Raw genomic sequence first — 27221 nt, 5'->3', positions numbered from 1 at the left:
GTCCCTTGTTCCCAGTAAAATAATTACACAAGGGAAAGAAGGAAAGAAAGCAGACGTACAGCACAATAACAGGAGAAAGGAAGAACCAAAAGAATGACAGAAGGACAACCAACACTACTATGGACAAAACAGGAAAAGAAAGCCAGAGACAGAAGCAAGAAACAGGTAGAAGGGGCAACAACAAGAGAGCAGATGACCATGAGAATAAAAAGGAAAAGCCAGCCATGTGCAGCACATTAAAACATTCGCCCTAAAAGCATTAGAGTGGAGACCACAAAGTGACAAAGGACGTGTGCTAAAACTTATATAGAAATATAAAACCCACCGTCACATATAAAACGTAAAACTAAATTAGCTGATGAGGCGCTGTCAGCTAAAATTAACGAGTCCGATAACTGAAGAGTCCATCGCAAGGCAGCCAAAGGACAGCTTGCCAAGATATGGGCCACTGTCAGCCGGGCGCCGCACCAACACTGAGGTGGGTCATCACGGCGCTTGAGGTAGTCGTGTGTCACCCAAGCATGGCCAATGCGGAGCCGGCAGAGAACCACAGAGTCCCTGCGAGAGGCCAGCATGGAGGACTGCCACACATCCATAGTCTCCTTAATGGCAGGCAGTTTGTTGTGCGTGCTGAGGTTATGCCACTTCGTTTCCCAAAGCCGCAAAACTTTGCAGCATAGTACTGAACACATGTCAGTTTCAGAGAAGCCAATTTCCATAAGCGGTTTCCGTGTAGCCTGTTTGGCCAGAATGTCGGCAAGTTCGTAGCCTGGGATTCCAACATGACCTGGGGTCCAGACAAACACCACTGAATGACCGGACCGTTCCAGGGCATAGATGGACTCCTGGATGGTCGCTACCAGAGGATGACAAGAGTAGCACTGGTCGATAGCTTGTAGGCTGCTCAAGGAGTCATTACACAGAAGAAACGACTCCCCAGGGCATGAACGTATGTGCTCAAGACCACAAGATATATCCACCAGCTCGGCAGTGAAAACACTGCAGCCATCAGGCTAGGAATGCTGTTCAATATGTCCTCCATGGACATACGCAAAGCCAACGTGACCATCAGCCATCAAGCCACTGGTATAAACCACTTCGTGGCCTCGGTACATGTCAAGAATCAAGAGGAAGTGGCAGCGGAGAGCTGCAGGGTTAACTGAGTCCTTAGGGCCATGTGAAAGGTGCAGGCAAAGCCGCGGCCTAGGTGTACACCAAGGAGGTGTATGTGAATGGACCTCAAGTATAGATGGTAAAGGCAAGGACTCCAGTTCGGAAAGAAGGGATCAGACACGAACTGCAGGAAGCCCTGACCTGGGCCGCCGATGCGCGAGATGAACCGCTGTGGTTGGGAAAAGGAGATGGTGATTCGGATGCAGAGGAGAACTACGAACGTGTGAAACGTAACTGGCCAGCAGTTGTGCACGCCTAACCTGCACTGGAGGGACTTCAGCCTCCACAAGGACACTGGTCACTGGACTCATCCTAAAAGCTCCTGTCGCTAGGCGAATACCACAGTGGTGCACTGAGTCGAGTAAACACAATGCTAAGGGCACCGCCGAACCATAAACCAGACTCCCATAGTCAAGGTGGGATTGAACAAGGGCTCTGTAGAGCTGCAGCAGCGTAGAGCAATCTGCACCCCAGTTGGTGTTGCTCAGGCAGTGGAGGGAATTGAGGTGCTGCCAGCACTTCCACTTAAGCTGACAAAGGTGAGGAAGCCAAGTCAATCGGGCATCGAAAACCAGTCCTAAGAATTGATATGTCTCCACTACAGTGAGTGGATTGTCATTAAGGAAAAGTTCTGGTTCTGTATGAACGGTACGATGCCAACAGAAGTGCATAACACACGACTTTGCTGCTGAAAACTGGAAACCGTGGGCTAGAGCCCATGACTGCACCTTGCAGATGGCTCCCTGTAGGCGACGCTCAGTAACACCAGTACTGGTGGAGTAGTACGAAATGCAGAAGTCATCTGCATACAGAGAAGGTGAGATAGACGGCCCTACAGTTGCTGCTAGACCATTAATGGCCACTAAAACTAGAGAGACACGATACAGAGCCCTGCAGGACCTCATTCTCCTGTATATGAGGGGAACTATGGGAGGCACCAACTTGGACACAGAAAGTACGAAACTACAGGAAATGTTGGATAAGAAACGGGAGCGGGCCTCGACTCATATAATGTGGCAAGGATATGATCATCGCCAGGTCATGTCAGATGCTTTTCATAAATCAAAAAAGACAGCAACCAGGTGTTGGCGAATGGAAAAGGCTGTTTGGATAGCAAACTCGAGGGACACAATATTATCAGTGGTAGAGCAACCCCGACGGAAGCTGCCCTGACATGGAGCCAGTAGGCCACATGATGCCAGGACCCAACCCAACTGCCAACACAACATACGTCCCAGCAGCTTACAAAGAACATTGGTGAGGCTCATGGGCCGATAGCTATCCACATCAAGCAGGTTTTTACCAGGTTTGAGCACCAGAATGATGGTGTTCTCCCGCCATTGCGACAGAAAGACACCACCGCACCAGATCCGGTTTTAGATGACGAGGAGATGTCACTTGTAGTCAGATGAGAGATGTTTAATCATCTTACTGAGGATCCGATCTGGCCCCTGCTGTGTCAGGGCAATGTGCAAGGGCACTGAGGAGCTCCCACTCCATAAATGGGGCGTTATAGGGTTCACTGAGGTGCGTAGTGAGCAAGAGGACTTTCCTTTCCATCCACCGTTTGAGAGAGCGAAAAGCTGTGGGATAGTTCTCCGACGCGGAGGCTCGAGCAAAGTGCTCGGCAATTGCGTTTGCGTCGGAAGATAACATGCCAGTGGTGTTAACTCTGGGAACACCTGTTGGGGTCTGGTACCCGAAAACACATTTGATCTTTCACTATATATGAAGGTAGTATCTGTTCCCAAAAGAACAGATACCATTGATGACCGTGCAGCTTCTCTAGAATGAAATGATAATTAAATCGACACCCTAGTTGCAAACAGGCTTTGATATACATCACTGGGGACATGTTGAAAATGTGTGGCCTGACCGGGCTCGAACCCGGGATCTCCTAATTACATGGCAGATGCTCTATCTATCTGAGCCACCGAGGGCACAGAGGATATTGTGCCTGCAGGTAGTTATCCCTTGCATGCTCCCCGGGTTCGAGTCCCGATCAGGGTACACACATTTAACATGTCCCCAATGACGTATATCAACGCCTGACTGCAGCTAAGGTGTCGATTTAATTATCATTACATTTGATCTTCATCTAGACTTGGGAAGGTGACATATGGTAACCAATGGTCGAGACATATCTCTCCCAACACTCCTGCTTCCATCGTTTGATAAGTTGGTGAACACGGGCACAGAGCCATTTAAAGGCTATGAGGTGCTCCAGGGAAGGGTGCCGCTTATGCTGCTGTAGAGCTCACTGACGCTCCTTAATTGCTTCAGCAACTTGCAGTGACCACCAAGGGACTACACAGAATTTGGCACGATATCCCTCAGGAGGACATCCAACAACTCAACCAATCAATGCCAAGCTGAATAACTGCTTGTCTAAGGGCCAGAGATGGATCAAAGTATTATTAACTTGCTCAATTTGTGAATCTCTCTCTCTTGAGTAAATGACCCATTTTTTTCTGAAATTGTAATCATTTGTTTGTTTATACACATACATCACATCTACCAATTTCTGTCGCATTTGGATAATTCCTTCATGGTGCATCTTGTTTTTTCTTTTTGTCTTAGAGTGTATGTGTTAAACAATTAAACATTATGTGAATCTACAGAACATTATTACATCCTGCTGGGAACATATACGAGGTGCGACAAGAAAGTAATGAGACTGATTTTCTTTGCAAGATGTGGCAACCCTGCAGGCTTGTGCAGGCACAATACCTTTGACCTTGGTCTATAAGCTGCTTCTAGTCCAAGCGGCACACCGATGCAACTGCTCAGTCATGAGTTGTGCTGTAATAAGTTAACATGTGTTTGTGTCTCTCGTCACGGAAATGGAACCGCATAATATTGCGCGACGGTATGCGATTTCTTTTTGCGTTAAATTGGGTGAAAACACGACGACAACTTACGGTAAGCTTCAGAAGGCTTTTGGAGAGGAAGTTATGTCAAGAGCTCAAGTTTTTCATTGGCATAAAATGTTTAGTGAAGGCAGAACGAATGTCGAAGATGAAGACCGCAGTGAATGACCATCAAACTCACGGACGGATGTCAACTTGGCCAGGATGCATGAACTCGTACGATCTGATCAAAGATTATCCGTGAAAATGATTGCAGAAGAACTGAACATCAATCGAGAAACTGTTCGTCTAATAATCACTGAAGATATTGGTATGAGAAACACAGAAAAATGTGGCAGCCGATCTGTTAGAGAAAATGGAAATCAATCCAGAATAGTTGAGCCGTGTCATCACTGGTGATGAAAGTTGGAGTTTTCAGTATGATCCAGAGACAAAATGCCAAAGTTCGCAATGGTGCTCAAAGGGATCACCCAGACCAAAAAAAGCTCGCATGTCACAGTCACAAGTGAAATGCATGCTTGTGTGCTTCTTTGATTGCAAGGGAATTGTTCATAAAGAGTGGGTGCCTCCTGGACAAACAGTTAACAAATATTATTACAAAGAAATTTTAGAAAGGCTTTCTAAAGGAGTTCTTAATGTCCATGCCAACATTGCTGATAATTGGATTCTGCATCACGATAATGCGCTATCCCATATTGCTCTGTCAGTACAGCAATTTTTAATCTCAAAACAAATTTCAGTATTACCACAGCCACCTTATTCACCAGATATCACTCCGTGCGACTTTTTTCTATTTCCAAGAGTCAAAACGGCAGTCAAGGGACACAATTTTCAAGCAACAGTAGATGTCCAAAAAGCTGTGACGAGGGTCTTGGAGGATATTACAGAAGATGAGTTCCAGAAATGTTACCATCAATGGCAGAAGTGCTGGAAAAAGTGTGTGCAATCAGAAGGGAACTACTTTGAAGGAGACAACACTAAACTTGACTAAAACGGTAAGCAAACTTTTTTTTTTTTTTTTTTTTCCCACATCAGTCTCATTACTTTATTGTCGCACTTTGTAAGATACTAGGAAACTGAAAATGAGTAGATGTTAAGCAGTTTTTATGTATAATTAAAACATAACACCAGAATCACTTTTATTTACCAAGATACTGATGACAAGCTAGAGTCAAAATCCTTGCAAGAGATTGACTTTTTTGTATTACGATCCCCCATTCCATTATCAATTTAGTTGATTACTGCTTTCCTATATTTTAAACAATAAATTTGTGGTAAATAAATTTTATCACTTCATTAGTCAATGACTTGTCATTAGATTGTGCTATGTTACTGTTTGTAACTCTGACGCATAGTTCCCACTGAGGCCATACAATACGTGATATGATATGCGATGTGACTCATCACAATACAATACAAAAGCAACCCCCAATGGTGAAGTGTGTAGAGAAGTAGTTTAAGCAACTTAATTGGTACACACTGGGATGACAGCGATACAACGCAGACATGTATATCTATCGTATCACCAAGAGCAACAGGGAGTGCTGGTTGCTCCACGAAACTGTATTATAAAATACAAAGTTTGAGCCATCTTTATGTAAATGAAGCAAAGCTACATCCATCTCTTTACTTAAGTTTTCTGGAAAGCTTTTACTTTCTGTGTGAAAACTAAAAATCACAGGTTTTAGACTCAGATGCGTATATATAAAATTCATGTTATAGTCCAACATGACAACATGGTAATGAACTGCTTTTCTTTTCGCTGTTGCCCGTAGTTATTGCGATACTTCACAAATACTGTAAGTAAACTATAGGGCATACTTTGAAAAGCTTGCTGTGGCGTATGTTGTCGCTGGACAGTTTATGTTTGGTGGGTTTTAGGTCATGCACTGCTGTGTACAAAATATATCAAATATATCAAAATTGTTTTTAACAGTGGAAGGAGAGTAAGAGCTCTTTCCATCCTCAAGCAAATAAGTAAGATATAGTGGAAGTTGTCCACGACTAAGATGGCAGCTATACACTATGCGCTACACGCAAGGCTATTTCCCTCTGCTATGCTGTCGATACAAATCACAAGCTACTGAAATGAAAAGTGTGGTGTCACCGCCAGACACCACACTTGCTAGGAGGTAGCTTAAATCGGCCGCGGTCCATTAGGACATGTTGGACCCGCGTGTCGCCACTGTCAGTACTTGCAGACCTAGCGCCACCACATGGCAGGTCTAGAGGGGCGGACTAGCACTCGCCCCAGTTGTACGGACGACATTGCTAGCGACTAGACGTACAAAGCCTTCCTCTCATTTGCCGAGAGACAGTTAGAATAGCCTTCAGCTAAGTCCATAGCTACGACCTAGCAAGGCGCAGTTAATCATATCTGGAGAGAGTCTTACTTGTATTCACCATAAACGATGTATACCAAAAGGATGGATTAAAGTTAAGTATTCCCAAAGCAACGTACTTTTCTTATTAGCATTCATTGAGCATCCTGTTTCAGACTTCACGATATTCTGGGTGAGCTTATAGCGTGCCTATTCGGCCCCTTCAAAATAACACTGTGTCGGCACTTCTGTCGACACATAACAAAAAGAGACAGGGAGTCATCACCTGATGATACTGACTGGATGTTTTTTCAGTCCACGCTCCCTGATTTCAGGAAACTTGGTGATCAGAATAAAAGAAATCTGAATGCTAAATTCCTGTTACTTCTGAATGGGCAGCTAGACAAAGCTGAGGACACACTGGGATTTTCCTTAACACCATGAGATTCTTCCATTTTTTCAAACACACTGCTTACCTCTAAGCAGCATTCACCACCCACTGGTATATCACTGATGGTGACTGGTCTCATTTCAAGTCCAGCATTTCTTCTGAATATTCTCCAGGCTGGATCATATGCTACTTTGTGAAATTGAAAATACTGTCCCAGCAAAATTAATTTGTAACCATTATATATGTATAACACTGAACCAAGTATCATTCTATGTGGTCTTACAGAAAACAAACTTTTAATGGCAGCTTTTTTAACTCCATTCACACACTTTCACAAACTTATCGTATTGTAATGAGTAGGTTCTCAGCAGGAGAAATGTCAAGTCAAAAATTTGTGTGCTGCACTGTCGGAGAAGCTAATACTGGTCGCTCCAAAAAGTGCCTGGACTCATTCTGTGGAATTTCTGTTCATGTTGAGTGACCTCACAACCAAACTATGTATAGTATTTATAATTTATAGCACTGTATGAGTGCACTCAGTACTTTCTTTTATTTGTTAGTGTTTTAAATAATTATAAATCACAGTAATGTTCTCTTCAGAAGAGCTCATGATTGCAAGTGAAACAGAAATGTGATTTGTGCTGTCTTGTCTGTTGTATCATGAGTTGCATTGTGTATCATATCACTTATTGTAACTTCCCAGTGGGAACATGAGCATTGCGCCGATAAGCATCATGCAACCTTTACTGCAACATATCACATAACATATCATATAGCCTCCACCATGCCTAAGAAATTTCTTTTACTTTGGGAACTTAGGCAACAAACTTAAAGCTTGCTACACAGTACACTTATAGTGGTTATCATCAATAAATTCGGACTTCACCTATTATAAATTTCCATACCACAACATCCTTCCTGTCCTTTAAAAGCTTTGCAAATAATACCTCTACCATAAATAACTCTTCTAATACGTTTCACTGGGTTAACTCCAATATTTTTTGCTTTTGTATGTGTTCCAAACAGTAGTATACGTATCAAACATTTGTAAATGGTATGACTACACAGATTCCAATAGCTACACAAGACTGACAGATCAATCTTCACTGCAGGAAGGAAGATAAAGGATTCTTCCCAGCATTTACAATCATTTAGAAAACTCTGGAAAACCTAAGTCTGGAATACATCACAGGAATTTGACTCCAACTCCTCTGGAATGCAGATTCAGTAAAGCAAACACTGCACAAGCTCCCTAAATTTTTTTCTGCACGACTCTATTCCATTATACAAAGATTGAAACTTTGTTCCTCATAATTTTTACACTTTAGCAATTGGGAACCACTTCAAGCTCCTTAATACTATAAAAATGCAATTACCTTACATATTCGTGACCCCAATCACCAATTTCACAAACAGATCCAAGTAGCCTATACTTAAGACATTCAGTCTTATCTCCAGTGACTGTCATTGCTAGCACTGATATCACATCAGCACAAAATTCTTTTGTCTTCTGGTCTTTAATTTTATCATATACAGTCTTCATTGCTTCAAAATGTTGCCTCATAAATTTCAGAGGTTTTGGAACACTGGTCATTGATGTGGTTGATGCTTGAATCTGGCTCCTCAAGCTCTCTAGAGCGGGCAAGTACTGAGTTTCATCATTGTCCTGCAACAGATGCACAGTAAAATTAACAAAAAACGGCAGCTGATGAATACTCAGAATACTGCAAAGTAAGTTACCACTGTACAAACTGAGTAAATACCAGTTGCAACTAGAGATAATTTAAACATTGTGTTTAATTTGTGCAAAACAATAACGAGCATTACATAAATTAATTTGAATGTCCCACTGGTATTCGGTAAACCAGGGTAACAATAATAGGCAGTCATATACATAAAAGGAAACAGCGGACAGTGTTTGCGATTTTAAGGTTCCTTCTGCAGTGCCAAACAAGGACTAAAAGTCTGTAAAAGAAAGAGTTTGCAAAGCAGCTCAATGGAAAAACTAGCTATAGCAAACCTGCAGCAAGAAAGAGATCATATACAACATGACAAGAAAAATGATAAGAACAGTTACTAGGATAATTAAAGAACACAACAGAAGCCTCAGGCTATACTATTGTTATGTCTGTCTCTACAACCACAGCCAGTTTGCTGGCAAGCAATGCGGGAGAGAGGGGTGGCAGGTGTTCGGGCCAGGCATGTGACGCATGGGTGCTCAAGCTAGTAGGATAGATGACAGAAAGATGTGAACTGGAAGGGAATTATACGATAGAGGAAGGGGAAACTTTTGGGTGGAGGGTGCGGGTACAGTGGGTTAATGGAGATTGAGGCCAGGAAGGTTATGGGAGGGAAGGATGTTTTGCAAGGATAATTTCCATCTGGGTAGTTAAAGAAATCTGGTGGTGGAGGGAAAGATCTAAATGGTACAGTTTGTAAAGTAGCCATTAAAACTGAGTGTGTTGTGCTCAGCTGCATGTTGCGCCACTGGGTGGTTAATTCTGCTTTTGGCCATAGTTTGGCAGTGGCCATTCATTCTGTTGAACAGCTGGTTGGTTGTCATACTGACATTAAAAACAGCACGGTGATTACAGTAGATTTGGTATATGACATGATTGCTTTCTCAGATGCCTTTGCCTCTGATGGGGTAGGATAAGTGTGTCACTGGACTGGAGGAGGAAGTGCCAGGAAGGTGGATTGCGGTCTTGCACCTGGATCGTCCACAGGGAGTGAAAGTGGCTCTGGCATGGCATGGACTGGGATGTTGTGTAGGTCAGATGGGCAATGGAATGTCATTTCAGGAAGAGTGGGAAGGATTTTGGCTATGACCGTGACCAAAAATAAAATTGACAAACCAGTGGCATGACGTAGCAGGTTTCAATGGCTGCTTCACATCACAGGCTGTCTGGATCCTTTCCTCAACAGCTAGCTTTTCTGAACTATGCAGATGGGAGTTATCTCCTTTGGCCCCTTAATCCTCCTGGCCTCAATCTCTCTTAACTCACTGTGCCCACATCCTCCACCCAATAGTTTCCCCTTCCTTTGTCTAATAACCTTTTCCCAATCCATGTCGCGACATCATCATTTTCATCTACCATGTGCCACTCCCTACTGGCTCCCACACTTGTGCATTATATGCCCAGCCCATACACTTACCACCCATTACTCCCATATTCCTAGCCAGCCAACAGGCTGCCTCCCACCAAACCACCAGTCACCCACCACCAAGCCCTCTTCTCTCCCCCGCTACCTACACCACCCAACACAGCACCCACACTACCTACAGTCTTAGTACTGTGTGTGTGTGTGTATGTGTGTGTACACACTCCAGTTCAAGACAGGTTTGTCGAAAAGCTAGCACAGTCTCGTTTATTTCTAAGTTATTTATATTCTACCAGAACTTCCCTATGTTACATCACTTTAATTATTTGTAAAAACTTTTGTGGAGACTTGTTACTCATCAAATCACCTCCTTGTCACCTTTACCCTTTGTTTGGAGGACAACACAACTGTGGATCTCACCACTTCTGTATATTACAGTACAGGAAGTTAATATGCACTACAACAGTAAGGATATTCCAAAATTAATGTGTCAGAAATTGGTAAGGAAAAGGAGATTGCATTATATGAGTTTGTTTTAGCAAGGAAAATAAGAATGTAGGCACATTCAATGTAAATGACATTACTCACAAGGTACCAAACAGTGGGTATTTGATATCACCAATGAGGAGACTTGTCTCACAGAACTGTATGGTAAGAAAAAAAAAGAGAGAGAGAGAGAGAGAGAGAAAAAAGACATCAAAAGTAAATATTGTTTTGTTTCTGCAATAAGAGTCCAAAACAAGCTCCAGAAACTTAACTGTCACAACCCGCTGGCAACATCAAAATCTCCGGTCACCACAAAAATGAGTTAGCATGACAAACATTGGGCCTAGATCATGTGCCATTGTCTAATCATTGTAATACACTTAGATGCGACATCTTGTACTAGTTTCCAATAACAAGTAAGGTTTATGTATGTAAGACAAAGAAAGTAGCTTATGCACTAAACTGCATATTTCCTGCCATTAAACTTGCAGACAAGTTTGCTAAAGTCATTGACTACACTTTCAGGGGAATCAGCTAGTACTTTCTTTACTTTAGACTTACAAACAACAGTCAATTACACTTTGCAATACTGATTGTTACCTACCAAAAATGATAGTGCCCAACCATACTATTATTTTCAGCTATACAGTTTGAAGTGCATCAACACCAACCCTGGCCTGATAAACGATTCAACTTGAACATCACACAGCAGTTTTGGTTGTCTTTGTAGTGCAAAATCTAGTGCATATTTCTTTCCCACATTATAATCAATGGATGTTTCACTCTGACAAATGTTAAAAAAAGGTCCCACAAGTCAATTGATATGGTTCTTCTGTTGCAATTATGTGATGGATCACACGTGGTCACAGCACATCAAGGTGACCAAGCAATGTGTTAACCATGCCCTCCCTGACTGTATATCTTATAATTGGAAATTGCCACACTGTTTTACAACTGAACCTTGTTAAAGTGCACTTATGGTGATGAGGCTCTTGTGTCACATACATGGCAATTTGTTGACGTTGGTCTTAGCAAAATGTGTGATAGTACATGGTAGCAAACGAGAATCACTCAATCTAATTCCTTTCAGCACAAGATACGACTTGATTGTATTGTTTTCAATACAGAGAGCACAAAAATACTTGTTAGTCATCCGGTTATTTTGAATTTTTAGGTTGCTACTTCTTATCATCATCATCATCATCATCATCAGGATTTCCTTCCAGCGAGCCAGATAGGAACTTTGTGAATGAATGCTTACTAATTTTCGTATTTCTTTGGAGACTGGAAAAAACTACATATGCTGACATATTAATCTGTAGTCAAGCCTGAGGCCTAGGTTAGGTTGGAATGTGACAATGAGTTTGTGAGTTGACAATGTCAACAAAATGAATAGAAGAAAACTAAATGAGCTGACAGACTAGCCTGTAGCGTAGCATAGGGCATGTGTTATGATGGAATGTGACTGTCTGGTTGAGAATTAGCAAAGGCAATTAATGTGAATGGAAGAAAACTAGATGTGTGGGCAGTGCAACCTGTAGTGTAACCCATGGCCTAGGTTATGTTCAAACTTAATAATTTTCGTGTGAGTTGGCAAAGCCAATGAATTTCAATATGAAAAAATGATTGCTATGATCGAGATATAAATTAGTCACTGAAATTACCTACTTGTATGCCTTATTTATAATTTTGCTGAAAATTCCAATGATGTGGTTACTTTTTAACCTAATAGAACAAAATATGAGCTACATTTATTTACAAACCATAGGAAATTATGAACAAGAATCTCATTGACTACCTACATTTGACTTGTGATTCATAGTGATACCTTTCCGTGATTTACCATGCAAATCATTACCAATAGCAGTACACAACAGAAAGGCAATGACACTTTAAATGCACATTTACCACTGAACTCTCCACTCATTCATAAGAGAGGAAAAAAGTGGTTTTTGTGGAGATTGAAAGGCACATGAAAGAGTATTTTACTTATTAATATATGATAAAGCATAATTACTTTGACATAGAAATATAAAATTTACTTACCAACAGTTTTTCTACCAGCAAGTTAAGTTCTTCCTGCAATTGTTTGTCTTCTTCAGACTACAAACAAATAAGAGAAAATGCTAAGTATGCAGAATGCTCTGCAAAAACACCAATATATATTATGCAAATAAGTAACTCTGTAGCACTATTCTAAAAACAAAATCTTCTAAGTTGGTCTATTAAATGAAAAATAAGTTTCTCTAATAAAAATGTGATTGAAATGTAACAGTATTAACTAAAGCATAGATCTGTCATTACCACAAATGATATAATTGCAAAAAGGCTTAATGGACACTGCAAGTGATCTCATGGTAGGCCTATACTTCACTATAATGCTAAAGTACAGGAACAAACACAGTGAAAAGTGTGTTTACACATACTCGTGTCAGCATTTACTGCACACAAATAGATAATAGCTTAACACAAAATTATATCAGTCACAGAAATTGAGGAAATACTGTAAGTTTTTTGCATATGGTACTTAAAGACGTTAAAGGCACGAGAAAGGAAAATACAAGAGGTTAGAATATGTAGAGATGACAACGTCTGCCTGGAAGCAAATTATGACAGAGTAAATAACAAACAGCAAACTAGATGGAAGAAGATAATAATGAAAAAATAAATGCAAATAAAACTGCAAAACTGACAAGTTTATGAAGTAAGCAGAGAACTTACAATGAAAGTAAGATGTTTGGTTACAAACTGTGCAAATTTGTAATCCTACTGCACCAAGTGAGTGAAAAATATTCCTCTGAAAAGAAACAAATGAGGAAGATTAAATATTAGCACCCTATTGATGACTAGGTCATTGGTGACAAAGCACAAGCTTATATAGAGGAAGAATGCCTTTTTCCAAAATAACAATCCAAGTATTTGCATTCAGTAATTCTCGGAAACCACAGAAAACTTAAATATATGTGGCCAGATAGAGATTTGAGACACCGTCTTCATGAATGTAACTCCAGTATCTTACCACTGTTCCACCTCACACAGTGTTATCCTCTACAACAGAAAAAGAAAATCGACCTGGATTTGCTTAGGCCAACAACTCAACTCACATGTGGTCCAATTTTGTAATGGGTAAAACGAATGGTGTACATGGTATGATAAACAGGGACATAATGGCATACAAGGAATAGGGTGTCTCAGTTCAGGTAATGTGAGTTACCAAACAAGTCACATCAGTCAAAATGCCAGAACTGAACGTATAAAGGGACTGATAAAGTAGGTGTGGCTTGGTTACTGTGTGCAGTGGTCTTTGTATCTCACTGTCAGCTTTCTACATACACCTTTATCTATATGAAGAACATTGTGATAATACCGTACTGAAAAAAAAAAAAAACTGCCTTCAAACTAATATTTCAAAATGATAATAACTGTCTCTAACAATTAAGATTCTTTGGGACATCAGTATGGAAAGATGTATACAATGTTATTAAGTACTTCCTGTTGGTCACGGGTAATGCTAAACATTGAACATCGTATAACAATAAACTAGATAAGTGTATAACAAATTACGAAATGCAGAATGTAGAACAAGACAACTTCTACAAAGAAATTTCAGGCAAATCACATGGACTTTGGGTTAAGATGATGTATGGGCCAGAGACAGCCAGTTGTTCTCATTCTAGTTGTTTTGTTTGGCATATTAGATCATCATGACTAGTAGTATGACAAGATATATTACCCATTGATACAGTTACCTTCAAACACAAAGCACACCAAGGATGCAGGAAGCAAGCATTGCAAAGGCAGTACAGAAAGGAAGGAAGATTGGGTTTAACATTCCGTTGACACTGAGGTCATTGGAGATGGAGCACAAGCTCGGACTGTGTCATGAATGGAGAAGGAAATCAGCTGTGCCCTTTTAAAGGAACCATCCCAGCATTTGCCAGGTGTGGTTTTGGGATATCGTGGAAAACCTAAATCTGGATGGACGCACACAGGTTTGAACAGTCGTCCTCCCAAATGCACGTCCAGACAGTAAAGAGACAGTTGTTTGTGTTCTATGTAAAGTTACATAACAATTTTATTTGAAACATTAAATAATATCAGCAGCTGATTAGTGCAAAAGAAGAATAGTGTCTTTTGTCAAAGCCACTTTTGTATCAACCCAAATACAACAGGACTAGTTGAAACTGTTTATTAGTTAGTATATATTGCAGAAGTAGCCTGCAGCGATTTCTTCTACCAATCAATGAATAATATGGGCTAAAGTGCACTTATGATATTGGCAGTTCTTGCATTGTGTGTGGATATTGGCTATTTGTTGTCACCTGTCAGAGCTAATCAGATGCAAATTTGATGGTAGCAAGTGAGAATCGCCAAATCTAATGATTCCTTTTGGCAGAAGATACAAATTGATTACATCTGCACACCTTAAGTGCACTTCTACCACTCTGGTTACTATGAAATTTAAGCTTTCTTGCTGATTTTAGTAGTCCTTTCATGACTGTAAAGACCAAGATGTGCCAAGAGAGAGACCTGTAGTGAAGCCTGCAGCCTCAGTTACATTGGAATGTGATAATTTGTTTCTGAGCTGGTGAAGTTAATGAATATGAAAGCAAAAAACCTGGTTGTGGTGACAGACCGACCTGTTTCACAGCTCGAGGCATAGGTTATGTTGGACTGTGACAGTCTGGTTGGCAGTTGGCGAAGTCAGTGAATGTGAACGTCAAAAAAACATGATTGTAGTGACAGACTGATTTGTAGTTTAGCCCAAGGTCTAGGTTAGGTTGCAATGTGATAATTTGCTTGTGATATGGCGAAGCCAATGGATCTCAACACAAAAATATAGTTACCACAGTAGACTGACAAGTAGCGTAGCCTGAGATATACATTAATCATTACAATAACCTACATGTGTGTTCTTTCCGATTTTGCAAAAAATTCTGATGATGTGGTTACACTCAAACCTTACAGAACAAAATACCAGCCAAATTTATTTACAAACCATATGCAATTGTGAATGAGAAGCTCAGTGGCTATCCTTCATCTCACTCGTGATTTGTCATGTCGACTTCCCATAATTCACTGCGTGAACCATTACCAACAGCAAAACACAATCGAAATGCCACACTTTTACCATAATTTTACATTTTCCATCTCTGAAGGCACATCTTCATGTGGAGCTTTATGTATGGATTAACAGAGCAGCTGAGTGAGTGACGCAGTGAGGGCAATGGAGTATAAACAGTGTCTCAAGAATTAGGATACTGTTGTAACGTAAGTTTAGTGTATTATACCTTTAATTTGGTATGTCATTAATGCATGGTAAAGCTGTCCTCAAATGCAAGTGTGTTTTCAATCATGCTTTGCTTTATTCGGAACAGTCCAACTACGTGTATCATGCCCTTGCTTCCTTTGGGCTTTAAACAGGCCCACCTTGCTAATTATTGGGGAATCCACAGGTTAATAAGCAGTTTCTCACATTAAAGAACCATTGCCAGAGGTATAAGAAGCAACAGGTGATCCATACATGTCACTAAGAAATGACTGTTACCCATTGTAAGTTCAACTGTATGTACCATTCTAAGACATGTAATTAGCAAACACGCGAATGGTGCAATGTTTCTGAATGACCATTTACCACAAACACAGCTACAGAAAGGTACCAACAAGATCATATCATAAAAGTCTGGCTTTGTAGTTAAGTGGAACACTACAAATCCAAAGGTTCAGGCTTCCATTTTAAGTTTCTTACAAATTTTATCTGTCACTTAAATTTTCTTCGACTCTAATAAACACTTGTGTATTCGCAAAATACATACAGTTCATGTCAGACTGTTGGTCCATAGTTAACTGACTGGTAGGTAAGATATCAGGAAGACAATGACATACAACAGGACCAAGCCTAGTAAAAGCATTGCTTTAACAAAATGGTTTAAATGGACAAATTTTTTATGTAAGGCACAAACACGAGTCATACAATTAAGCACAGTCCTTTTCACAGATTGTGATGAGGAGTCGATATGAACTCCAGAAGGCTTATTACTGGCGGAGGATTATTTATTGTAAAGAACTGGAGTTATTCGTCATTGCAGCAGTGTACAAACTACCTTGAGATTCATATGATGTAATTCAGTAACCCACGAAAACACGATTCTGGCTTGCCAGGCAGGTATTTTCATCCCACTGCTCCCGAATATGCATCCAATGAAATACACACATTATTGATATGCTGGCATTTATAACTTATCAATTATATTAGTGTTCCATCACCTGATTAATCAACTTTTTAACGTGGAATAATTCTGCTTAGGCTGAAAGGGCAATAATGAGTTTGGAAATTGAATTTTAGTGAAACCATTGCCAGAATCGTGTCATCTGCAGCTGAACACTGTTATAAGTATTGGAATTTCTCTAATTCTCTGTTCTAGCTGGCGCAGAATACAAGGAGTAGTGATATGTCTTATCACAAATATTGGGATCCGACAGTATTTTACACACGAAAGAATAGGGATGAAATGCATTAGTATTACGTTCAATAATCGGAAAAGTGCCACATGCTCATTACTGATGTAATATATCACTTAAATACTCTCGATAAATGGTACAGCACATGCTATACACAAACAAAAAATATAAAACTGTCGCTCACCAGTTCGGCTGTTTCTTCTTCGGGTTTCTTTTCTTGCTCCTCCTTCGTGCCTTCCGTCATTGTTACGTCGTCAGGCATTATGCTATAGTTTATTTACTAACTCACAACAAAAGATAAACAAAATCACTACACATTACACTCAAACGCCAGTCATCACCCGCAAAGAGTACAGTAGCATACCATACCAACGTTGGCTTCAAAGATATTAAGATTGCCATAAAGATATTCATCTAATGTCATACGGCAAACAAACGCATTCGTGTGTGTCCACAGGCTCAACATGTTTTGAGAATGAAATCATGGTCCATATAGGCTGTATTGTTTTTATTATCTGTGTGATTGGCCAATTTCAACCGTGGGTCATTTTCAAGCACGTGTTTTCGTGCTTCATTTTACATTGTGATGCGTGTATCGCAAGATAATGAATAGAATACGGCCTACTTGGACCATGTCGTTACTCTCAAAACAAACGGTAGTTTGCTGTTGAACAGAAACAAAATTTCCTTTGGAAGATGGAAACTTTTACGTAATTTGTAATCAAGTATTCTAACTCTGCAATAGGCACGCCCTGAATTGTCACGAGGTCAGGCGCGTGAGGGACTCCTGTTCCCCTTGGGGTTTTATTAATTACTGATGGAGACAGTTAACACGTATGTTATGCAAATGAGACAAACAGATCCGCCTTTACATTTATGACAACATTTTCTAGGTGACCTGTCTTTCTGCCACCCACACTTCTAGCAATGTCCTTATGAAACCTCTTGCGGTGTAACTGTTGAATTTATGCCCAGTGGAACACGTGCATGCAGCCACAATTTAATGGGAATTTGAGAGATAGCAGATATGTGCTGAATTTGAGCTTTGATCACTTCGCGGACCAACCTCTACAGAAATTCCGTTCTTCACACTTACTTAGGTGTTCTCGAATTTCCTCAGTATGTGCACAGTGCACTCACAGCAGAGACATTAAGCAAATTGTAGAAAACAACCATAGACCATCTCTGAGTGTTTCACGACTCGTCATTTTTTTTAATTACAGGTAGCTGAACAACTATATCAAGTCTCAACTTTGTCGTATTGTAAAAAATTTACGATTTCTTGTTTCAGTGAATCTTTTGTATCTTTATCAATGGTATCATTATGATATAATGTAGATATCAAGAGAAATCTTGATGAACTTAAGGGTAGACTAAAACTAGACTACAATTCTCTTGGAAGCCAAACAACGAAGAATATTGAGTTCTTTGCTTATTAGGTAGAAACCTACTTCTTGTTTTTTCTGAGTGTTCCAGTGAATGTCAGTCCCTTGCCTTCTAGTCGCTTCTTACTTAGTCAGTGGTACTCTGCTGAACCAGTAGTTACCATAAATGTCACAGTGAGAGCCGCTGAGAGGTTCCACCAATTTTATTAGTACATTTGTAAGAGGATACTTCCCTTGAAAGGACCCTCTGGCCAAGTGGCAACATAAGTTTCTAAGTTAAAAGTATAGACAGTTATAGCATCTACCAAAGCAAATGTCATAATGCCATATTTAGCTGGCCTTTTAGGAAGGTAGTATTTGAATTGTCATTGACCTCGAAATTGTAAATGTCAAATATTCACTTGGCACAAGGTGGTTTGAAAAAATTAAGAGCAACAATCTCAGAAATTTCTCTGATTGAGACTAATTTATCAACTTCTTTTCAAAGAAGGAGAAGGAAATGAGACGACACCGACTTCGAATTTATATCCAGATTTCGCTTCTTATAGGAAGCCATATTTCGTCCTTTCTAGCCTGTTTGAGAGAAACTCGAGCGTATAGCAGGCAGGTACCACTGTTTCCCCGTTTTCTTAAATAATTCTGTTTATTTGTAGTAATAAGAGTTTGAGTTCAATACTTGATGGATTCCGTCGTGTTATTTATGTACATCATGCATATTAAAATAATGATCTGTGTAAAAATAGTCTTGTTTATCTGGCATGTGTTACAATTGCGTCTGTAGTGGAAATGACTATTTCGTTTTATTTAGTGTAAGTGCTATAATAGACTTATCCAGATCGAAAAATCACACCAGTTATGTGTACTATTTGTTTAACAGCTTTTTCTGTTTTATACAAAACATCGATTTTTCATGTTTTAAAACGTTTTGATAAAACGGTAGTGCCCGAATTTCGCGCAGCCACATTTCATCAGTAGCAGAAAATACTGTTCCACACTCTGTTTTCTACTGGGAATGCCCCTTTTTGTAAACACTATAGCAGTGTCAGAAGAAATTTCCGCATCTTAGTGAAAATATTAGGATCACAGGTCCATTAATGCTACAGAGCAAAAAATTGTCTCCCACCCACAATTATTCACTGAAGCCTGTGAATTACTTGGGTGTACTCAGGTTAACTTTAGCACAGGAAAATTAAGAGGAAAGTCAGCATTAAAAAAAAGTTAGGCTTTCCCAGCAATAGAGCATAGCTTTTATGCTTCTCAGTTATTGTTATTATCCACAAAGCCCACTCATATATGTCATAAAATAATAACTACATATGAATATAAAGCAGGACAGGAATATAATTACTGAATCTGCATAGTTGTAGCATAGGGAAGGCATGCCTAGAATGCTATGTTTTTCACTTTCCTTGAAACTCAAGTAACTTTCAGTTTCCTCCTGGCCTAAAGAATGGGGGGGGGGGGGGGGGGAGGGGCAGGGGGATTGGGAAATTAGAGAAGTAGAGGAGGGGAAACTCTGACAACCAACAGGACAATGCCCCTTTGATTTTTCCCACTCTGGTTTGCCACACAATTGGCCCACTAAAGTTGGGAGAAGGGAGGGGAAGAAGGAAGGGGTATGAGGAAGGGGAAGATGGTGACCTTGACCTTGAAATTGAAAGTGACAGATGATAAGTCAATGGGGTTGAACCTGTAAGGTTCTCATATGTTTTCTGCTATTGTAATTAAATCACCTTTGCTGTACTGGGACAAAGGTGAATGAGCACGCTGTAGGAGTAGTAAATAAGATCCTTGACTGTGTGTTTAGTTTTATCTGTGGTTGGCTTGCTAGGTATTGATTTGTGTGGAGCTGAGACATTCTTATTTGAGGCAGAGTAGTGTGCAGTTGAGTTTTTCAGAGAATGAGAATTGTTGTTGCGAATCTGGGAGAAGCTATGTGGAATACTTTATGTTGGAGATGAAATTTATTTAACACTTTCTTGTTATTTGTGTTACTAGAGAAGTTTTTGGACAAATTTAAAGGTATCTGTCTTGTTTCTTTGTAATGAGAGAATTCTGTAATTGTTAGAATCTCCTTATTTTGTGCAGTCCTTTTCCCAATAATCAGAGTTTGACTTCACAAAAACGATTTTCTTCAAAGCAGCATTCTGAGCAAGAGGTAAGTCACTTTCATTTCAAGGCAGATCCTACCTTGCATTCTTGAGCAAAGTGTGTGATCACAATAGGGTATTTGACTGTTTTCTGGAAACTGTCTTAAATGATTAATCATGTCATTTTATGTCCCTAACACGCTTTTTTCCCTTGTATCTCAGCATTCCTTTAAAAAAAGGAAATGAAATTAAAGTAATTTGAAACCTCGCTAAAACGCCCCATTCGATTGATGTGACGCCTGTGACGTCACTGGATAACTCGCTACTCCTACTGGCAAAAAGCTAATTGGCATTGCTATTTTGTTTTGGATCTTACGTTTTGGGGAAATGGGTTAACAAGCGGTGTGTACTACCATACTGTCCAAATACATCTATAAAAACTCTTGAAAAGTTTTTTTTCAGTTCCAGAGAATTAGAAGACGAGTAACATATTGTTACACTATACCAGAAAATATCTACCACGTCGATGCACAGCGAAGATAACATTGACTTTCCTCTGAGATATGCTTTCCCGATGTTACAGGAAGAACAGCGTCATTTAGCGATATTAAAATCTTAGTGAAAAATTGTCGTTTTACCCAGCTTTACATAAATTGTTCAGTAGCTCAGTTGTGCTGACATGGTAGCACATTGTGTTAAAGCAAAGGGTTAGTTGCCCTCTGTGAACTGAGTGAATGGATCAATGATAAACTTGAATGGGTGTCATCACGAACAAATACAAAAACCAATAACGAACAAAATGAGATTAAAAAGTTGTTACAGTGATAGATAGATGAATTTCTCAAGATTATGTCCTTAGGTCACTGGTTCAAATCCAGCCTGAAAGAAGGCTTTAAGTTATTTGTGAAACGACTCCACAGTCTTCTCATATGAAAACGAAATCCTAATTACGAGGTGCATTCAAGTTCTAAGGCCTCCGATTTTTTTTCTAATTAACTACTCACCCGAAATCGATGAAACTGGCGTTACTTCTAGACGTAATCGCCCTGCAGACGTACACATTTTTCACAACGCTGACGCCATGATTCCATGGCAGCGGCGAAGGCTTCTTTAGGAGTCTGTTTTGACCACTGGAAAATCGCTGAGGCAATAGCAGCACGGCTGGTGAGTGTGCGGCCACGGAGAGTGTCTTTCATTGTTGGAAAAAGCCAAAAGTCACTAGGAGCCAGGTCAGGTGAGTAGGGAGCATGAGGAATCACTTCAAAGTTGTTATCACGAAGAAACTGTTGCGTAACGTTAGCTCGATTTGCGGGTGCGTTGTCTTGGTGAAACAGCACATGCACAGCCCTTCCCGGACGTTTTTGTTGCAGTGCAGGAAGGAATTTGTTCTTCAAAACATTTTCGTAGGATGCACCTGTTACCGTAGTGCCCTTTGGAACGCAATGGGTAAGAATTACGCCCTCGCTGTCCCGGAACATGGACACCATCATTTTTTCAAAACTGGCGGTTACCCAAAATTTTTTTGGTGGTGGTGAATCTGTGTGCTTCCATTGAGCTGACTGGCGCTTTGTTTCTGGATTGAAAAATGGCATCCACGTCTCATCCATTGTCACAACTGACGAAAAGAAAGTCCCATTCCTGCTGTCATTGCGCGTCAACATTGCTTGGCAACATGCCACACGGGCAGCCATGTGGTTGTCCATCAGCATTCGTGGCACCCACCTGGATGACACTTTTCGCATTTTCAGGTCATCATGCAGGATTGTGTGCACAGAACCCACAGAAATGCCAACTCTGGAGGCGATCTGTTCAACAGTGATTCGGCGATCCCCCAAAACAATTCTCTCCACTTTCTCGATCATGTCGTCAGACCGGCTTGTGCGAGCCCGAGGTTGTTTCGGTTTGTTGTCACATGATGTTCTGCCTTCATTAAACTGTCGCACCCACGAACGCACTTTCGACACATCCATAACTCCATCACCACATGTCTCCTCCAACTGTCGATGAATTTCAGTTGGTTTCACACCACGCAAATTCAGAAAACGAATGATTGCACGCTGTTCAAGTAAGGAAAACGTCGCTATTTTAAGTATTTAAAACAGTTCTCATTCTTGCCGCTGGCTGTAAAATTCCATCTGCCGTACGGTGCTGCCATCTCTGGGACGTATTGACAATGAACGCGGCCTCATTTTAAAACTATGCGCGTGTTTCTATCTCTTTCCAGTCCGGAGAAAAAAATCAGAGGCCTTAGAACTTGAATGCACCTCGTACTTTACCACACCGATCAGAAACAGAATATTATTGTGTTTTGCATGTTGTTTACGTGCTCGTACATTTGAAGTCGGTGTTCACACACATCACATTCAAAAAAGATATTTCATAGTTAATGTGATCACACACTTTTTACTTAATTAGAAAAATTTTTTATCTTTGTATTGCCCTGTTAGGATCCCTATTGTTCAAACCTTTGAAGTTTCACCATCTTACATAAAGATGAAGTAAGTCTGTCTGAAACACTCGCATTAGTTTACACTCACAAACATCACAGACCTTATGTTTGTGTTACGGTATGTGGATGTTGTACATGCTTTATATCTCTCTGTACAGGAAACCTCATTGCCACACACCTTATTGTAAGGTGTGTGTTTGATGATATCTTCACTGCTAATAATGTTTTCCAAAAAAGTTAGTTGTTTGTTCGCAGAGGGATTGCATTCCACTGCTCTTCATTTCTCAGTCTAAATAAAATATGGAGCTGTATATAATACATCCCACCATCGATATGCTATCCATTGCGTCACTGAATGCATCAGACCTATAGCTCTGCTGAGTACCCTCTATATAGGAAATCAGCACTAAGATTGGTTAAAGATAATTTCATTGTGCATTGGGCCTAGCTCATGACTGATAGCTGACAATCTAATTATAATATAGTGACCCATTTGCAAAAGCTCTACAACTCCTTAGTAATGAGCACGTTTAATGATGCTGAAGGGAGCAGAGAGAAGAATGTCCAGCGTTGGGCATACCATCGCTCTAGATGGGATGAGCATAAACACATCGACTTTTGCAGGGTTTCCAATATCAGCATTCACAAAATTCCTTTCTATTCTTGCTTAAAAATCGTATTTGCGTTTCCATAATAAATAGCTAAACTGTTTGCAGCAAAAATGTGTAGATGCCTTCTAACTTGGACTTACACTCCTATGACACAATATAGATCCATCTACTCCTAGTCTGTGATGTCACTGGAGAATCAACCAACAACAGAGCGTTTTTGATCATGTGGCCAAATCTCGATATTTAATGATTTTTAAGCTTTAATTACATAAAAACAACAGACATTTTGTTAGAATATTTACTATAAATACTATCTGAATTTTATAATCAATAATTCTGGACCATATTTTTAACACAGGAAAATAGCCTATTGTCAGGTGTCTTGCAAGCAAACAGGTTAATTTTCTACGAACAGTTTTGATAATTTCAAACAGTTATTTTCTTCCAAGTAGAGCAGTAATTTATTTTTTCTGGATATTCTTAGTTTAACTTTGTACTTCAAATAATGCATCGTTCATAGTGTGCTTTGGTATTGAGGTTTAGTTATATAGCTTGAATTGAGCACCCAATTAATTTCTTTTGGCATTTAATTAGATTCATTTTCTTTATTTCAAATTTCGCAAGTTTAAAGTTTTATTTCATGACACTGTTTACATGTGCAACACAGGATCAACCAACAGTAAGTGTTGTTCAGCAATTGAATACATTATCTAAATGACTCGTTAAATGAGTAGAAAGTTTTTTAAATCAATGTATTTAGTTTTCCCTTATAGAGAAAGCATTTAACAGAAAGCTTACACATGTCGACCCTATTCGCCTAGGATAGACCTCTGGGGTTTAAGTGATTATGTTGTCAGACTGCGACACAGGTTCTCATAAGAAAGTCAGCACTATGCATACATGTGCTAACATTTGTATTTTTTCTTTTAGCTATTGTAATTTCATTGTTATTTTTGTGTGTGACTTTTCTTGTGACTTTTTTTTTAATTCGTGAAAACCTATTCTGTGCGACATTGTAGAATGGATTTTGTGTCCAGTTTATTTTGTGTAAAGGTTTCGAATTCGTTTCTCTTGAATTTACAGAAACACTTAATCTTATTTTTTGTGACGTGTGTGAAAAGAATTTATTTTTTGAGTGATAAAAATTTTGCAAGAGCTGATTTTTTTACTACTTGTACAACTTGTTACAATGGCTTATTGTGCACAAAATGTAACAGTGTTGGGTTCTGTCGGCACTTCTGTTGAATCTGAGAATGCAATTACTGTAAATTTGATGCTACAGTTAAAGAAGCGTGTGGGTGATTATAATACACCAGGATAAGATATAAAGTCACTGGATGAGTATAATAAATCACAGAAAGAATTTATTAGGTCATTGAGAGACGCGTGTACTGCTTGGAAAGAAAATACTGTGTCACGGGTAGAAAATACCAAGAATCAGAAAGAAATGATTACTTCACATAGGGAAAATGTAGGTATGATTTGGGACAAAACTGGTGATTTACTATCAAAACGATACATTTGTCAAACAATACAGAGAGAAAGTCTGGTGACACATCACTGATTCTCTTTTCGAAAATAGTAGAATGCAAAGTTTCGAAACAATGTAATGATGATCCGACGAGAATAATCCGACAACAGAATCATGAAGTAAATACTGACACAAAAACAACGAACATGAGTTTAAACGGTGAAACAAAATCACACATTTAAAGTAGTAGAACGTCTATCTAAAGAATGAAATGTAACATACTATACCATTATAGCTCATGGGGAACAACAAATCGAATATCTTGCTATCCCAATCTATTAAGAACACGAACAGACAGCTATCATTTCGAGCAACATTAGGAGAGACTCACATTACACTTTTCTAGTTTGTTCTTCATGTATAAAGAAACGTGAAGCTTTTAAACAGTATACAGATGATCATATAAGAATAATGGAACAACGTATTAGGCCTAAACGAAAGTGCCATGATTTTGGTTATTGTTATTTACATTTTGGCACTTTCTGTATTTTTATGTATTCAGGACATTTAGGTGACTTCTCGTGAGAACACAGTTTCTCTTGCAGTCGAAACAGCGCACAGCCTTGGCGGCATACAAAAGAACTTTTATGGATACAGAAAGCTTACAGTTACGAGTACAAAGATTTTCATGCAGTCAGCTTTAGGCGTTTATTTTCTTCTACAAAAAGGCATTTACACACAAGACAATGAGCAATTTGTGCGCTATTATACAGGGCATTTGAGCAGAAGAATTGCGAAAGGGAGTAACAATCTGAATTCTATGCACTTTCATAAGTTTAAAAATAGGTAGCGTATTCATTATGCTTTTTTGGATACATCGTTTGGCGAACGATGCCTCCCCGAACTGGGTGTTACCTGTTTTTCAATTTCTTGGTACACTCGTCTTCCCCTTCCTTTTTAGTCGATAAATACAATGAATTTTCTTCTACTATCCTAATGAAAATAATTTAATGGCTCATGAGCTATGATTAAGCACGTATCATATTGGCGGCAAAGCAGATTCCGATACTGATGAAACTGAAAACTTTGATTGCACGAATTTCGTGACAGTTACAAAATTTTATGCAGGTAAAAACAATGTTAAAATGAAACATTACTCGCATTTTATGAATATTTGATCCTGTTACGAATCTAAAGAAAAACTAGTGGCATTTTATTGAAGTTCGACCGAGGCACATACGTAACAATACTCAATGGGAATGTACCGTGACTTGTAATTTTGCAGTAAACAATGCGTTACATCACAAAAAAATATACCACTCCTACAACACTAAACTTTGTTCATTTAAAAAAATATCTGGGACATTTTACTGATCATCCTATGCACAACAAAAAAAGGAACTGAATTCTAAATAAATATTTTCAAATAGGAAATTTTTGAAAGTGAAACATACTGACGAACTAAGTATAGCATTTCGAACACCATTGTTTTTGCATATTGGAGTAGCAGTCTTGAGTTATAAAATGAGAGATTTACTATCAGTTCTGATGAGGTAGACAGAGTATTGAGATCATAGTTGTGTCATCCAAATGAAAAGACGGTTTTGCAAATAGTAGTGATATTGAAGAATTACAAATGTATGAAGGATTTTCTACTAGTTCAAGGAATAGTTATAGGTTGTTAAAGGTAATATTGTGTTGTCTGAAGGAAATAGTCAGTATCAGAAGTAATATGTATTTTTGTGGAGATATCCTTTTCATGATCAGTTGTGAAGTACTGAAGGTTTGTTTGCTCAGTAGTGTTATTTATGAAGTGTAGCTGTGGAGTGTTTCTCATATAAGAATTGATCAATGTAACGGAAGAGGGAGTATTTACTTGTGATTATTTAAGAGATGTGAGGATATTATGAGATATAAGATTAGCGACCCTGTTTTTATAGAAATTGATTTTTCTTTGTATCTATATATTTTATTACCTTCCATGTAGTGAAAGGAAGGTGATGAACAGTTGTATGGACAGTAGCACAACAGATATCTAAATGGTAAGTAACACAAATATGGTAAAAGGCAACACAATTATTTTTATATGAAGATTTTTTGGGTCATCAGGTACAACTGGGATGGAATTCTTTTCTGGCATATTTATATTCTATGTTGTGGCATCAGTCTTTTCATTTGCTGCATATGGCATATGAGAATAACAAGTGTGTATCTTTTTTCTTTTATAACTAACTACCAACCTTTTTGTCTTCAGGTCAGATTATGACAGATGTTATGATATACACATCCAGGGTGTCCCAGCTATCTTGTCCACCCAAAATATCGCGATGTGATTGACAAGTAAGTGTCCCTCTTGATAAGTATGAAGGTGTGATTACACATGTCAATCACATCACGATTACAGGCAGCA

General features: G+C 39.3%; 1 protein-coding gene across 2 annotated transcripts in view; it reads right to left on the bottom strand.

Moving 5' to 3' along the window:
- Nucleotides 1-17184, bottom strand: part of LOC126184826 (26S proteasome non-ATPase regulatory subunit 2) — a 126714-nt gene extending 109530 nt beyond the window's left edge. For both annotated transcript variants that reach the window (XM_049927409.1, XM_049927410.1), the window contains exons 1-3: nucleotides 16990-17184; nucleotides 12390-12446; nucleotides 8132-8421 (exon numbers count right to left, since the gene is read on the bottom strand). In XM_049927409.1, coding sequence (XP_049783366.1) covers nucleotides 8132-8421; nucleotides 12390-12446; nucleotides 16990-17067 — 425 coding nt within the window. In that variant the 5' untranslated portion in view covers nucleotides 17068-17184. The remainder of the gene's footprint in view (nucleotides 1-8131; nucleotides 8422-12389; nucleotides 12447-16989) is intronic.
- Between the last annotated feature and the right edge of the window lie 10037 nt (nucleotides 17185-27221).

Source organism: Schistocerca cancellata, chromosome 4, assembly GCF_023864275.1.
Source record: "Schistocerca cancellata isolate TAMUIC-IGC-003103 chromosome 4, iqSchCanc2.1, whole genome shotgun sequence".
Classification (NCBI taxonomy): Eukaryota; Metazoa; Arthropoda; class Insecta; order Orthoptera; family Acrididae; genus Schistocerca; species Schistocerca cancellata.
Note: the sequence above shows the minus strand (reverse complement) of the source record. Positions and strands in the feature narration are given on the sequence as shown.